The sequence below is a fragment of the Python bivittatus genome, unplaced genomic scaffold, assembly GCF_059951505.1.
Source record: "Python bivittatus isolate LINGU-HERP-01145 unplaced genomic scaffold, Pbiv_v1 ctg000610_np1212, whole genome shotgun sequence".
Taxonomy (NCBI): Eukaryota; Metazoa; Chordata; class Lepidosauria; order Squamata; family Pythonidae; genus Python; species Python bivittatus.
The window spans coordinates 58,073,152-58,090,363 of NW_028277088.1; the positions used below are offsets into that span (position 1 = coordinate 58,073,152).

The 17,212-nt window shown below is 36.8% G+C and overlaps 1 protein-coding gene across 6 annotated transcripts in view; it reads left to right on the forward strand.

The window, feature by feature from the left end:
- Positions 1-2,807: 2,807 nt before the first annotated feature.
- VWC2 (von Willebrand factor C domain containing 2) overlaps positions 2,808-17,212 on the forward strand; it is a 45,506-nt gene continuing 31,101 nt past the window's right edge. Inside the window, exons 1-3 of one of the 6 annotated variants that reach the window (XR_015797757.1) lie at positions 2,808-3,527; positions 5,662-6,655; positions 8,714-8,892. Coding sequence is in view for 4 of the 6 variants with exons in the window: in XM_088150110.1 (XP_088006236.1) it covers positions 5,927-6,655 (729 nt within the window). In the remaining 2 variants the exon portion in view is untranslated. The remainder of the gene's footprint in view (positions 3,528-5,661; positions 6,656-8,713; positions 8,893-17,212) is intronic. The other 5 variants (XR_015797756.1, XM_088150110.1, XM_088150111.1 and 2 more) reach the window with 5 other exon arrangements.

Genomic DNA, 17,212 nt, shown 5'->3' on the forward strand with positions numbered 1-17,212 from the left:
GAAATAATATGCTTATTACACAGCAGCTGTTTTCTGTTTTTCTCTGCAAAAGTCTAAAGCATGCACATAGAAGTGGAAGTGCAGCCTGTAACTGTTTCTGAAACTGGATACTGCAATTCTCAAATAACTAAAAAGCAGGTTGCTTATTATAGCAACAACAGAAGCCAGGAAAAGTTTGTAGTTGTAACAAAGAGAATCTATGTACTGACTAACTAAAACTAAGGCTACCAAATTGTAGCTGCAAGAATCTGGTTGACCACTAAATGGTAACACAGAAATGCTGAAAACTCTTCTTGCTGCCACATGTTGGTTATCTGGATTTTTGCAGCCCAAACTTGGTAGCATTGATCAGTCTAAAAACATATCAAATTTGGGTAGATAAATTATTGATAAAGTATATCTGTGACAAAAAAGTAAGTTTGAGCCGCACATTTTATTTTTAACCTAGATACTCAATCCACATCTTTATTTTTTTATGTCTTTATTGCTTATAATTCAGACCTTGCGCTTCTGAGAACTAGATTCTTTTCACTAAGATTTCACAGCACATACTGGCCTCTGTTGGTCAGTACTAGAAGCTAAAATGCTTCCAGATATCAGCTTTCCCCAAACTTCAGTCATGTTAACCTTACATATCTGACACTTTCATTTAACATAGGAGGAAGCAAGTCCAGAGGATTACTTTTTAATCAATCCTAGTTTTTTCACTAGGGTGCCTAAGATTAATCTCAGTCATACAATATGTGTTCATCCATGGAGATACAGACTGTTTGCATGATTAAAGACTTCATCATCATTGTATATATTTACTGAAAAATGAATCTATTGCTCAAAGCAGGAAATAACATATAGGGTAGTTAATAACTTTTTTAATAGCATCAGCAGAAAATGAATTGGCCCACAGAAATGTATCTGTGAACACAGAAGCAAAAGGATATAAAATTAGCAAAGTCAATAATTAAGAGAGATTCAGTCAGGGTTTAAGGCAAGCTGGAATAATGGTTGTATCAGAGTTAGTACAAACTCCTTTTTCCTCCCATTATGATTAGGTCTATCATATCTTGGCTACAATAGATGGCAACAAAGAAGTAGAGTCTAGTAGTTATCTGGTTTTTGCTGCCCATATATGGTGGCTCTATTTAAATGGAGAGGGATTCCAAACTGCAGATTGGTATTTCCAGAGCAGATTTGAACCCTACCATCTGGCAGAAAAATAAGTATTGGAGATGATGATGAAGATTAGATTTTTATCCCACTTTTATCTATCCATCTATATTTGGTCAATTCAAGGTGGCATAGGTGAGGAAAATGAAAAAAATACATGTTTTCCTCATCAAAATTTTCTTCTCATATATCAGAATGTTCTTGTTTGGATAAAAGTGATACTACAATGCACTAGTTCTAAGAGCACATATACTAGAACAAAAAACAAAAACAAATGACCAAAGAAGATAAGAAGCAATGACTTTTCCAAGCATCATCACCTTCTTCAGTCTCTTGATTCTGTATTCATTGTGTCCCAAATACTTAAGCCATAGTGTCATTATTAGTGCTTCCAGTGAGTTTCTAGTTTTACCTGAATGATTGAATGATTTGTACTTCATGCTGTTCCAAGGTACTCTCAACAATTTTCTCCAGCACTACAGTTCAAAGGCATCAATCTTTTTCATTTAGCATTTATGATGGTCCACTTTTGGAGACATACTTTATAACTGAGACCATGACCTTGACAGTATACCTTTGTGAGCAGTGATGACTCTAAACTTTAATATTCTGTTTAGATTTGCCATAGCCTTTCTCTCAAGAAGCAGATATCTCCTTTTTTCATGATTATGCAAGTTATTTAGGTTCTAAATCTGATGGAATTGCTTTGGGTTTATGTGAAATACTTTACATGGCACGTATTACTGTTCTAATTGACACTGAATTTGCATTAAAACAATTGGATAGATGTAAGAGTATTATATAATTGAAATCTATTCCAAAACAATGTTAAAACCAATAACCTTACCAAGAGTGACTTGAGGCAAAATCCCCACTTAAGCCTTTTCCACCACTGAATGCTTTCCTTCCATTCTAGAGCTGGCAGAAATCCAGTCAGCTGGCACCTGCCATCCCTACTGTCCCTCCTATCCTGCCTCCATTGCGTTTCAAGTCACTGTGGCCACTTGACTTCCCTCCAAAGTAATGGGTGATAAACTCTAACCGATTGTGTATACTTTAAAGCTGCCTTTGCAATGGGGAAAATATTTTTGTACCAGTATGCCTAGGATGAAGACAGCATCATAGTGTTGCCAGGTTGTGTTTGTGCTGTAGTTAGGTATGAGTAGGGAAGGGCCACTATAGCATAATTTGCTAACATTTTAACTAATTTGGTCCGAAGTGAAAACTTACTGAAAAGTACCCAGTATCTTAGAATTGGGCTGGGAAAGGAAAATGTACTGTAATTCTTCACATCTTTACTTGAATATTCTTCCCATAGAGCACAGGAAGGGGTTAAAGCAGGGAAATTACAGTACATTACTTCCCTACTCAAACAGTCCTAGTTCACTTGGAAGGATCTTTGGCTACTTTTTACTATATACAAAAAAATCGAGAGATCAGATCAGTATAGTTTTGTCCTGAAGGCAGAGTAGGCGAAAAGAGAGGGAGCAGAACTTAAGGAAAGTGTAACGAATTGGGAGTAGCATTTATCTACACCACCATTTGAACCGTTACATGCAGGCATAGGTGGCCCGCGTGTTGCTTAAATTGGGTTGCTTCCTGTTTCCAATACTATATTGCTTCTTGAAAAGGCAGGATAGCGCCATCCTCCCCGCTCCCACAGTTCCTTCTGCCCGGCTTGTCTGGAGTGCAAAGCGCTGTATAAATTAGAGGACGATTTCACGATCGCCATCAGTCGCCGGCCAGAAATAAGCTTCTTCCCGCCGCCTCACGAAAGCGGGAATCAGAGCAGGCGATAAGGAGGCAACCCACAGTTACTGCAGCTCGAAGCCTCCTTGCGGGCGTCATTTTTGCAAGCGCTCCCCCACCCCTGGCAACGCCGGCCAACAGCTCTTCTATGGGGCAACAACTGACGTTTCGGGAGCAAGCAGCAGTTCCGGACGTCGGGCGAGTGGCTGAGGGAGAGACGGAGTCCCTCAAAGCGGAGGGACGCGCGCTTCAGGCTACCTTTTTTATGCGGATGAAGGAAGGAGGCGGCAAGCGGGGCTGTGAGGAAACCGCAATGTGAAAACGCCAGGGAGGAGCCCGTCTTCGCGCTCGCCCTCCCCTCAGCACGAGGCTGAACCGGTATAGTTGCTGTGTTGTGGGGTGACTGAGGCTTCGCCTCGCAAGCGAAGAGGAGGAAGAGTGGGCAGCGGGCGGGAGTGGCGGCCCCGGTCGCCGGTCGGGTCTTCTCCCTTCAGGACGGAGGATGGAAGACAAAAGACGAGCTGCTCGCTCTCCCGAGCCGAGGAGCAACCGGCTGACCAGTCGGGAATGAGGGGAAGCAAAGGATCTGCCTTGCAAAGGCTATGCAGAGGAAGGTAAAGAGAGGATGAGCTCTTCCTGCCCTTTGGGGCGCCAGCAGTAGCGGGAACTTTTGCACGGCGGGGGGGGGGGGGGAGACAGGAAAGTTATAGTGTCTGTGTACGTGTGTAGCGATGGAGGCAACGCGCTAAGCCCAACCAAGGACGGAGCTTTTTGCTGCAAGACTAGCATAGACGGCTATTCCTTTTAAATGTTAAACGTTAAGCTACAATCCGCGTAACTGCACTAGTATATATTCTTTTCCAGCGTATTCTCGGCTCTGTCTGCTCCCCGCCCCCCCCCCCGCCACCTTTCCTTGAGATAGGTATTGTATTTGGTGGTATATTTTATTTTAATTCCCTAAAATGCCATGTCGATTGTGCTTTATAATGAAGATGAATACAAAATGGAGGGGGGAAATCTTCATGGAGAGTAAGACATATGAGCATTTGATTTGTATTGTTTGCTAGATTTTCTGTCTTGTGTTTCTGTCATCATGAAATTCAACATAGAGTACCTAGTTCTCAGATAAAGATCAGGAGGAGCCTGGTAGCACCTTTTCAGTTGAACACATTTTATTAAAAGGTATCCACTATTGTGAACTACAGCTCACTTCATCAGGCACTTAGAAAATCCAAACTTAACTTCAGCAGAGTGGTTGCATCATGTGCTTTCATGTATATTGCAACAATAGTTCATCCTCCTAACAAATCTGATGGATTATTTCAGGGTTCAAATGGCAAAAGTTAGGATGAACAGCATATTCTGGAAGAGTACTAACTAGATTGAAACCTAAAACAGCTTTCAGTAAGAGCTGAGAGAATCTGAAGAGTATTAAACTTGTTTACTTTCCATTGTCTCAAAAACCTTGTGAAAAATTAAAATGAGATGAGTTGAATCCATGAATGTTGGCTCCTCTTTTAATCCCCTTAAGGTATCTCCCCTCCCCCGCTTTTGAAATATTAATTACCTCAGTTTGAAAGACTTGTTTAAAAGACTCTTTGGAACTTCCTTCATCAGGACAGGAAACTATCCTGTCCTGTCCTCACAAGAAATATCTTCACACCGCAATGAACATATTAGTCTTTAAGGTTTCAGTTTTGCATGCAGTTGTTTGGGAATAAGTTTCGCGGAACTGAACAGGATTAATTTCTGAGTAGACTGTACGGCACAAAGCTGAAATCTAGAAATTGAAGATAAGATTCTTAAATATAGTACTATTCACTATGATTGTTTAAAATCATTCCTTGCTTCTTGGCTTCTAAGTATCTGTTTATATGTATAAAGTTCCCTTTTTTAATGCTAGGCTATAGGATTTTTCTATATGAAAGGCAGTTTTGTGGATTAAAAAAAAAAATTATTAACTTAGATGTCCACTGAGAAACTATAGTATAGAGTACAACAATATGGCGAAGAAAATATTGCCTCAAATTGATTATTTGTGAGTATGTATACTGTTTTTGAAGGGAACAGTTTGAAATAGCTGTAGAATTGCTGAGTCTACCATAAAAGGTAGAGAATAAGCTTATAGTTGCATTTTTAGTAAAATAAAATTAGTTGAGGTAGTTGGATATTACAGAAAAGAGACTTCATGTTCTATAAACTAAGGAATAGTGGGGTGAAAGTCATATATATCAAATCAAATCTTTATTTTGCTCATTGGCTAGCATAGCCAGAGAGAGAGAGAGATGCCATTTCTTATCTCTAAGTTTTGAAGTTTACAAAAATGATTTAGTGAAAATCAGGGTGCAAGCAGGAATTGAAAATATTGCTGAATACATGTTCCAGGGTTTTCTATGTTCTGGGGAGTCTTGTTCCTTTTTGTGTATATACAATTTGCAGAAAAGCAACTAGGTGATTATGATTACTTCCCCCTTCCAAATAAAACTAATATTTTAAAGGTAAACTCAATATCTTAGAATTTGCTATGATCTTACTACTGCTATGAAGCAGTTCTATCCCTCCCATTCCCAACTTCCTCATCCCTTACTTAATGTATGTTTTTAAATTTTTTTATATTGATATCTAAGCATTATATTGATTTTCCTCCCTAGTGATTTATAATTAGGATGACAAATTTCTTACCATGCTTCTTTTAAAAAGTGATTTAGTTAGCTGTTTAAGTGATATAGATCCTTATTCTCCTCTCAGTTATAGGAAACAAGTTGAAAAGCATCAGCCTACTCAGGAACGGCCAACAGGTCCACGGTTGTGCTATAATTTGAAGCTGAATCTCTTTTCTTGGCCTGCTTTTCATTTTTACACGTAATAGGTGAAGACTATATACTGCTTTCTGTATAAAAAATGCAGAATAATCTGAAGTATCCTAACTGGTCTCTTCCCAGGGACAGTGTATTGACAGGCGGACTTCCTTTGATTTGAATGAAACATGTTTTGTCCATCTGAGATGCCTTAGATGACGCCCAGTAATACTGCAATGGCAATTGGGGCTCTTTCTAGTTCCCTCCTTGTGACATGCTGCCTGATGGTCGCTCTGTGTAATTCTACTGCACCATTACAAAAACTATCCAAGGCTCAAGACAAGCAGGAGATAAAAACAAGTGAGGAAAAAAAAGATCAATCATCAGCCCGTGAGAGACAGAATCAAACTGGACCAGGACTAGGGAAAGTGAATGAAATGACTAGGAATGGAAGGGAAGAAGGCATCAGGGACTGGAAAAACAAAGGCAACAGAAATTATTCTAATAAAGAATCTTGGACAAAGCAAAAACAGGCTTTGAGTATTCAGGCAACAAGTAATAAGTTTGGGAACCTCCAGGCTCATAATCAAATCAAAGGTATTCAAGAGGAACTTCCAGCTGCTGAAGATTTCTCCCTCTTAGATATTATTGCTGGTACCACATCTGAACCTCCAGAGGAATATGCTTATCCAGACTACCGTGGAAAAGGCTGTGTGGATGAGAGTGGCTTTGTTTATGCAATTGGGGAGAAGTTTACTCCAGGACCTTCTGCATGCCCTTGTCTTTGTACTGAAGAGGGCCCACTGTGCATTCAGCCAGAGTGTCCTAGAGTCCATCCTCGCTGTATTCATGTTGACACTACTCAGTGCTGTCCACAATGCAAAGAACGGAAAAATTATTGTGATTTCCGTGGGAAAATCTACCAGACACTGGAAGAATTTATGGTAAGGCAACACTGATTGTGATGAGTTGGAAGCTGCTCATTCATTGTTGACCTTTTCTTCCTGTTGACTTTTGTATTCTCAGTTATGAAGCTGTATCACATCCTTCCTTATTGCATTTAAAGTACTACAAAAAACAAGACCTAGTATGTTATGTGAACCAATATACTTAACAAGGAAGGCTGTGATCAGTTTTATATATTTGATTTTATATACTACCAACTATTGAAATCTTGTAATCCTAGTTATGCCATTTATAGTAGCCTTACATTATTATCAGATAATATACAAGTATTAAACTTATTATTCTGGGAGGGGAATTTCTACCTATTCTTAACAATAGAGTTGTGGAAATAAATGTATTTATGTAACGTAACACTATACTGATTTATTTTGCTATTTTGTTCCTCATAAATGGTGATGGCAGACTTTTATGGCATACTGATTATCAGTTTGTAGTATAATACTAACATATAACTGAGCAAACACGATATGGGGAATTTAATCAAACTCAGCATTTATAGCTGGTAAAACTTTCTAGAGACAGTATTTTCATTATCCTGAAAAAATATAATTTATACTTGAAGGCATAGTGCAGTAATTTGGATTTGGGGCTCAGTCACATTTTTTAAGCAAAACTATTTTTATAGATAATTACATGATTTAATACTGGAAAATTATTATTTGTTTGTAGAGAATTGCATTTTTTATACAGGTAGCTTGAAGACCATGCAACTAAGATTGAAACTATATATAGTATGCAGTAGCCCTATTTTTTAACCAAAAGCAGCCATGGGATGATGCAGTCTTGGGTAGATTGCAGCAAGGGGAAAGACTGCTGAGCTCTGGGGAGCAGAGGAGCACTTATGGAAGCAGGAGAGAGTTAGAAATGGTGCCAAGGAATGGCAGACATGTAAAAAGCTGGATTGCATGAAGCACTGTAGGGAAGACTAGGAGTGTTTCTGGAATAGTCTAGAGGGAGGATGAATAGAGAAGGTTGTATGTATGCATGATATGGAAATAGAATACAAGCTTGTGTAAAGGGATGGTGTTATTTGGAGTGAATTATGTGAGAAAAGCTGTAGTCTTTTGGGGAGGAGAAGCAATCCTGAGAAAGACAGACAGACCAAAAAAAACAAAAACATGGAAGATGATCCCAAAAAATAATATTTGTGGTGGGTGATTCTTGGAAACAGTATTGAATGAGAAAGGGAATATACGTATAGTTTGTCTACTGATACTTGATGGAAGACAAAAATGGTAGCTGGGTGGTCTTGAGCCAATCTTGAGCTGAATGGTTGTCAAGGTATCTTGATTGTATTGAGTTTGCCTTCTGTGAAATATGTGTGTAATTTGACAGTTGATGCTTAGATTGAACCGCCACCTTAAACCTGTTTTCTTCAGCAATGTATTTCTCTTTAAGAGAGCAGAATTCCTTATTGCTGAAGGATCAGCTGATACCTTACAGTGAAGATTCATCCAATATAATCAAAACATTTTTTTCTGTTGAAATGTCAAAGGTGCAAACAAGGAAATTGTGTGTCTTTTCTGGCATTGGCAGAATTAGGGTCTTCTTTACTTCCATTTTTGTGAATTATGGACTGCATTATCTGACTTTTGGATTGCAGGCATAATATGAGTTGCACTTCATAAGGAGTGAGAAGAATGTGTTTGGTAGAAGCATGGCAAACCTGATTAGAAAGTTTTAAAACTGAATGTTGTTGGGAGATAAGGGGGAAAAAACTTCTGGCAAGGTCATGCATGCGCTGTGGAAGTAAAAAAGAGTGATGATACTGGAATCCGTTAACGTCCTTCCTGATTTTTCAGTGAATGGTTTAACTCAAAGTTCATAGTCTTTACTGTGGCCTCAGCATATGGAATATAAGCAAGTTGAACTTCATTCTGAGGACTAAATTAGATACTAGAAAGAGAGATTGATGAAACTGGCTGTGTTTTTTTTTGTCTTGTGAAAAGATAACAAAGTTAGTGGGGTATGAAAGCACTCTTCAAGTAGCTGAAGGGTACAAAAAAGGCCATAACCTGTTCTCTGTTTTCCCAAAGTACAGGACAGAGAACAGTGGTCAAGTTACAGGAAGGCAGATTCCAGTTGAGATCAATTTGACAATGGAACCAGTTACTGAGGGATATGGTGAACTCCATTTCACTGGATATGTTCAAGTGGAGGCTGGATAGCCATCTACTCAGGATCCTTTAAATTGGATTCATACACCAAGGAGGAGGTAATATATATTATCATTTATCAGTTTAGCCCAGGTTGTCATGAAGAATATAACGAGAAATAAAGTCAAATTAACAGAAAATAAAAACTTCAATAGACTATCCAGAAAGCTCACAATTTGTATAATTGAAACATTTTTCCATATTAACTTCAGATTTCTGTTTTGTGACTTGTGCAATTTTAGGAGAGCTTGAACTGCCTAATAGCCGTGACAATTGTATCAGGGGTTGGACCTGAACATGGGGCAGTTATTTTTTTAAAAAATGATATTGCATGTCATCTATCATTTCTCTTCAGTTGTAGTCGCCTTCTGCCAAATTGGATTGGTTGGCATGTGTAAGAGTTTGAAAGTGCAACAGCAGCAGATTTTTAATTTAGTATTACCATCTTGAATTAAGAATGTACAGTCGTGTGAAAAAGAAAATACACCTTCTTTGAGTTCTATGGTTTTACGTATCAGGACATAATAAAAATCATCTGGTCCTTAGCCGTTCTCAAAAGTAGGTAAATACAACCTCAGATGAACAGCTACACATGACATATTACACCATGTCATCATTTTTTTTACAAAATGAAAGCCAAAATGGAGAAGCTTATGTCCTGATACATAAAACCATAGAACTCAAAGAGGGTGTACTTTCTTTTTCACACGACTGTATATGTTGTTTAAATAAGAATCATTTTAATGCCCAGTATTACCGTAACCTGCAGTTAATCTCAATAGCTTCTTTCCCATTACTAATGGGGTCACTGGGGCAGAAGGTGAGGATAATATCTCATTGACTTTGTGTTTGTGAGAGAAAGAGTAATTTGGGATGGGGGGAAGGCTGTATGGGGAATGCATGAGAAAATAAAAGACATATGAGAGAATAAATGGGGATTCTGTGGATTGTGTATTTGGAATAGTAGTTATCATAACTAATAAAGAGCCAAAGTGTTTCTTTTCTGTTAGTTTTTAATTTTATTTTAATTGTGTATGCTCAGAATCTTTATATTGCTTGCTGTAATTCACTTCTTTGAAATAGAGGTTATGTTACTCTGATTGTGGCTCAAACATATAGGTCCAGTGGATTGCTTTTTAATATGTGGATAAATTTGCAGTTTCTTTGCAATGATAACTGCTTTAGATTTTAAAACATTTTATGTGATGCTGTCCCCATCAATCCTTTGTCTTGCTAGTGGTTCCTAACACCTTTCCAAGCCATTTATTAGCATTTTTACCTTGATCTCCAGTCAAATGAATGGTCCGTAGAGAAGCAGTGTCTGCTCTTCGACTCAAAATCTAAAAAACAGAATATAAGGGGGGAAAGTGATGAGGACGTTTTCATTTATGAAAGTTCTAAATTCTAATTCCTTATACAAGGAATGATGTGGTTAAGTGAAAAGTCAAGTTGGCTGGCTGTAAGGGTCACACCATCTTCTTAGATAGCAGATGTAGTTGGCTCTATCCGCTCTGCCAATCTTTACCAGTTGACTGTCTTCCAGCCCCGGTGTGTACCGGCCATTACTGACTGTATGCTTAGAGTATCATAATGATTTATTACTTCCATTATGCGCTCTTTCTGTATTCATTTTCTGATATAACTCCTAACTTTGTGAAAAACCTTTAAACAAAGATTAGCATGCATAGTAATTATAAGGGTACCACTATAGTCAAGTGTAAAGTAGACCCTTTCCCAATTAATTTCTGTTAATCTGGCTCCATCATCTCTGTGTTTACTAGGAATGGAGTTTGTAAGATGGATAAGAAGAATCTGACTGATGAAAGTGCTTGGGTTGATAAGTAATTAGGTGTGAAGTGTCTGTCTTATTTGTAGAACAAAAAGACAGATATAGATTTGTGGTTCTTTGGCTAATCTAACATTAATGGTATGATCCCCAAAATTTAAAAGATGGCCCAACTGTTTCATAGGACTATGAGTACACATAAAGAAATGACTGAAATAAATTGAATCCTATAAAACAAGATTTCAAAAGCCCTCTTTGCAAGTAATGCTCGATATGTGGCCAGGAAGTAGGGTAGTGCTAGTTAGTCAGTACCCTAACGATGTATAGACCAACTTGCTAGGCTTTTTAACGTCTCTGCATTCAACATAAATATCTGTAGTGAGAAAGACTTTCCATATACAGTTGTATGTAAAATTAAATTATCCACAGAGGTGTGGGATTCTGATCACAGAGAATTTAACATCACATAGGCATTTTTGCATATACTGTAAATATACTGTATGTCAGCATTTACAATGTCTGAAAAAGGGTGCAGTACATTTTGCTTTGATACATGGTGATCAAATCTGAGGGGGCTATAAAAAGAATGAAGCCATATTTTCAGTTTTGAGAAACTGCAAGCTGAGAAACAATCAGTATTCCTAGCCATAAAAGTGCAAATACCTAGATGAGGTGGTGCTTGTTATTTTCCAGCTTTCCTTCAACATCCATATCTTATTTCATTTGAAAGAACTCTCCTATTTCAATTTTAGTGAAAAATAGGGGCAACTGACCAAAGGATTTGGACTGAGGCTTAATTAGTCTTTTCGGGAGGGGAAAGAAAAAAAACACCTTGGCTTAGGTTTAAGCAGGGGCTGCTTGCTTGATTTATGATACATGTGGCAAGATTCCTATTGACTAGCACAACAAAAACACAGATAGCTGCTTTTCCCCCTTTTGGGAGGTGGGAGGGGCTTTTTTTTTTTTTTTTTAAGAAAATGGCTGTAGTGTGATAGAAGTAATTATTTCCTGGGCCCTCCTGTGAAAATAATTTCAATCAAAATTGCCAACAGATATGTGTGAAGGATTTTTTTTTCCCAAGGAAATCTTTATAACTTAGGTAGTGTTTAAAAATCTTGTGGACCCAATTTTGATGAATCAGTGGGTGGAAGTGGCCCAGATTTCTTACCTGCAGCCTTGCCAGATATTGGTGTTATGTATTGGAAGATCCTTTAAAGGAAATCGAAATATTAATGGGTAAATTAAAATAATTTGGTACACTAGCAGGTTTTAAGATTAATACCCAAAAGACAAAGATGTTAACAAAAAAAAAATGAAAAACAAGATACAAACAGAATTGATGAATAAAATGGGTTTTAAGATTAAGAAGAAGGTAAAATATTTGGGTATCACGATGACAAATATGAACTTTATGTTACTTCAAAACAATTATGTTAAGACATGGAATGAAGTTAAAAAAGATACGTTAAGATGAGACAAAGTACAACTGTCATTGTTGGGGAGAACAAACATTATCTCAAGAATTAAAATTCCTGCTTAAATAATGATTGTTCCAGTACTTCATTCACTTCAAAAGCTGCACAATTTTTATACTAATTTTTCTGAATATCTCATTAAAAAAACTACACTTTTTTTTCCTGTTCATCTCCTTCTCAGAGTCCACTTCCCTCCCAGTGATTTGATTCTGGCAGTGTTGTCAGATTCTGGTGACAAGGTTTTCTTTGCCTCCCTGACCCCAAGACCTGCTTATAGATTTGATTCCCAGATAAAACGGTGTTGAACATTTGTGTTTGGAAATTACTCTAAAAATCTGTACATGATAACTTGTGGGTATTTTAAATAAAACAGTGCATTGCAAAATACATTAATTTTTTTTAAATCTTTTTAAAGTGTTTCTTAGAGATCATATAGGTCCTATAGCTACAGATTTGCAAATCGCAGCTTTGGAAACTAATGAATCCTATTATTCAGAGTGTCTTACCATAGTTTTTACACTGAATGATATTTGAATGTTTATAAAGTTCTCCCACAGGTAAATTGGGTCCCGTAAGAGTAACTGAGAAGTTCTCAGATTTTGAACCGGTCTTTTCCTTGATACACATATTTGTTTCATTTGGTAGCATCTGGGGGGGGGGTTGTTTTGGGTTTTTTGTTGTTGTTTTTGTTTTTGCTGCATGTTTTCATTTGTGGTGAAAGTTCTGATCAAGAGCTGCCAAGTTAAGATCAGATTTTAATCTATCTCATGTTGATCCAAGCACCACAAAACCATGCAATTAGAAGCTAATATCTGATGTGGTCCATTGTCAGTAATTATGTTGTACAATCTCACACATTCTGTTTGTTTATATGTGCTTTTCCTTGTATTTTAGGCACATCTCTAGTCAGGGAGCTTGGACTGCCAGAGGCCACTAATGATGGCTACACTGTCCATGACCAGTGCCTGATTGTTTAAATATACAGGTAGTCCCCAGTTTAAGAACAGGTTCTGTTCCCAAAGTCTGTCCTTAAGTCAAATTTCTATGTAAGCTGGAACAGCATTATAGTATAATACTGTATAAGTAGAATTGTGTAATGAACTTGAACCATTGTATATTTAACTCAAACCATTGTGAATTAACTCGAATTTTGCTATAATAGGCTCCAGTCTTAACTATGGGTTGTCTGTAACCCAGGCATTCTTAAGCTGGGTACTACCTGTACAGGTAGTCCTCATTTAGCAACTGACTTATTTAGCAACCATTTGCAGTTACGACAGTGATGAAAAAATAATTTTATGACCAATCCTTGCATTTACGACTGTAAAGCAAAGGAAAGCTAAAGTAAGATCATAAGCACTGTTGCAGTTTCACATAGTGACCACTTCACTTAACGACTGAGTTGCTGATCCCAATTGTGGTTAATGAACAAGGACTATCTGTAGTGAACTTTTTTTAAAATATGTTTTTCCTAGTAATTTAAATCTTTGATTTATATTGCCTTGATTTAATTCAGTCTACCACAGACATGAAAAAGCTATCTATGAAAGATCCACTGAAAGATATAATTCTGGAAGACTTAATATAATTATTAAATTCTAGTTTTTGAAAGGAAGTACTTTATAGAAAGAGGATAGTGTTAAAAGTGCTAACACATAAGTAAATGTACCTCACACTCTTTATTATAGTTATTGGCTAGCATAACATTACTTATTTATTCAGATTTGTTATAGACGCCCAACGCCAATGGTCTCTAATGCAAAACTGTAAGATAAATATCTCTAGCAGTAAAATCTATATAAAAACTACAGAGTTGAGTATAAATAAAATTAAGACTTTATGTAATATGATATAACAGTTAATTCAACATTTAGGTGTGTTTATACATTAAGAGTTATAAAGGCATTACATTGGTTATATTCACTGTGTGATTCATAGTAATAAAGGCCTACATTTTATCCCATACTAAAATAAAGTTTATGATAAAATATAATAATAGTAACTATAAAGCTAAATAACTGGAGTTAATAAACAATCATACTAATGTATGTATATGATCTTTAATCTAATTAACAATTATATTTATTGTGAGACCAAAACAAGATATGAAATAGTAATGTAATAATTATGATAATAATCCTTAGAAAAATGTGAGATTAATTATGGTGCTCTGGTAAAACTTACTTACCCGTAACTAGTCTACAGCTTAACTAATCGCTTATAAATTTTGCATGCTAATAATGCAAATTTAGCCACAGTGTGTGTTATTTTTAAGATCTTTACCTAATAAAAGATCTTGAACATAACACTAAGATACGTTAAAGGAATGTCTTGAGCAGGGATTCCACTAGAGTTTCTAAGTTACAGTACTGTATAGGAGGACAGGGACCAAAGATTCACATGGACTAAGTTTTCTTGCATAGAGGATCTTCCTAATCTACCTTCAAGGATTTAATGAGAAAATATTAAATTGCAAGAATTAAAAAAAAAAACTTCAACATTTGCAGATTGTTAGCTGAATTAAATCCTTGCTGGTTTGCTCCAGTTGCATTTCCTTTCTAAAATATAGTAAAAAGCCAAGGAGAAAAAGAAATAAAAATCTAAATATTTGGCTGATACAGAGAGTATACTCTATTGGGAACATTAATAATTGTGGCTCTGTCTGAGTTTTCTGTATCTGCAAAATGTAATACTACACTGCTTGTATTGTTCATTCAAGTTGGTCTCTTCCTGTTAAGCATTAACAATATTTAAACATACATCTAAAACAGACACACAAAACCCAGAATTGAAAAATGGTAGATAGTATTGCCAAATCCTACAGAAAATCTTGCGGTATGTCACTTTCACTGACATACAATGGAATGTATTAAAACTACAGTAAGTGATTTTAAGTCCTGTTGATCTTAATGAATGTGCATACTCTGTCTCACAGAATCATTGGTATCAAAGCAAAAAATGTAAATGGTCAAATAATGGACACTTCCAAAGGAGTGTTAGCATTGAGGAGAGAAGAATAGGGAATTATTTTGTAATCAATGATAATTTATGTGCTTTTGAGTGTGTCTCTGATATTAAGCTTTGAAATCAGCTTAAGTATAAATAAAGTAGTTCAGACTTAATGCTGACATTTGATAACATGTGGATTGTAAATATGAATTGAGTGTTCTGAATATTGCTGTCCTTCGGAGAACTAATTCATAATGCAGAATTGTTTTAAGCTGTTGTTAATTGCCTTTTTACTTTTCTCTGTGGTGGCAAGTAGAAAGTGGAATGCAGTAATAGCACCAGAAGCAGAATTCTTGATGAAATTGTAAATGCCATGGACATTGATGATAAAGATTTAATGAATGTGTGTTTCTGGATATGAATTCTCACATGTAGTACATGTTTACATATAAATAAATAGGCATTCATTAGATAGGCATTCGTGGGGTAAAAGAATGCAAGATAATGTCTCTGAACAATGATTTTATATTATTCTGACCTAATATTTTTATTTATTCATCATATTTATATAGCCACTCATCTCACACAAAGTAACTCTGGGCAATGTACAACAATTAAAAAGAATAAATACATAAAACAATTACAAATAAAAAACTATATTTGAGGATCTTCAATGATTTTTTTTAAACTCAAAACAAATAAACTATATCATATCATATTGATATGATACAAAATATAATGTGGATGTATTGGAGTTAAATGTTTTCATAGTCAGTTGTACATATTTTATGGATAAAATCCAGCTGGTAGTTTGTGAATGACATAAGTTATTTCTGTGTCATAGTCCTTATGTTGTTCAAGTAAAATTATTTTTAAAAACAATTTTATATATACTGTTTGCATTTGCCATAACCAGATTCTTAGCGGTTAATAAGTTCATACCATGGCAACATAGATATAAATACATCCTTAGTAAGCAATAAAAAATTGAAAACTTTGAAAATATTACAGTGACAAAATAGCATTGGCTAATGACACCTCATTCTCCATCAGCTCCACAAAGTTTTAATAATTTTCAGAAGGCCAACAAAGTGGGGACGAGTCTGCTTTCCAGAGGGATGCTGTCCCATAGTATAACAATGCCTGAAAACTTCAGTCCCGTTCGCTTTGCAAAATTGGGGGTTCAACAACAGTTGTTTCCCAGAGTTGGGCAGGCTGACGCTAACTGGAGAATGCAATCCTGAAAGTATCTCCGAGCCAAGCCGTGTAGGATTTTATAAGTCAAAACCAGTACTTTAAAACCAATAGGGAGCCAGTTCAAGAGCCAAAGCACTGGTATAATATGCTCATGGGGACAAGTGCAAGGCAATAATTTATGCATTCTGGACACCTGAAGTTTCAAAGTAGTCTCAAAGACATCCCTGTATAGAGTAGATTGCAGTAGTCCAAACTCATGAAGGCACAAGTTAACACTGCAAGATCCACTTCAGATAGGACTGTAACTGGTGCTCCAGGCAGAGGTGGGCAAAGGCTTCTTCCCCCTCCCTCCCCACCCCCACTTCCAGCCATGGCCTCCACTTATCCCGGAAGCAGTAGCAACAAATCCAGGAGAACTTCTTTGTCACAGACCTCTTTCTTCAGTAGGTCATGCCAGACAGCTATCAACTTCCTCAGTCTGCAGGCCAGCATGAATCTCAGTTAACATGGCAAGACACTGCTTCTGTCACCACTTTGAACTCTAATGATGAAGAGTCAAGAGATTGGCAGATGTGAGCAGTTTTATCAGCGAAGTGCTATATAAACTGATCACAGTGGCCAGGTGGAAATCTGCTTGCTGCTCCTTCCCAAGCAGGGAGTTGTTTATTTGAATAAAGCTGTCAGCCTACAGCTTGCCAATGCAATAAGAGAGAAGTAACTATGCTTCAACTCCCTTTTTGCTATGGTAAAGGTCCTAACTCAAGCTGCTATCTGTGCTCAGTCAGGTTCAATTCTAGTCTTTCTGCATGGGTGCTCCAGGCATTGCTTCATTTCCAGAGCTCCTTTGTAAACAAAGGAGTTATCTGGTATCAGTCACTTGGAAGTAATTACATCAAGCACCCACATAATTTCCCAGGTACACAGAACTGCCTGCAAGATGTCTGGAAAATTCACGAAGTGTTCCCTGGAATC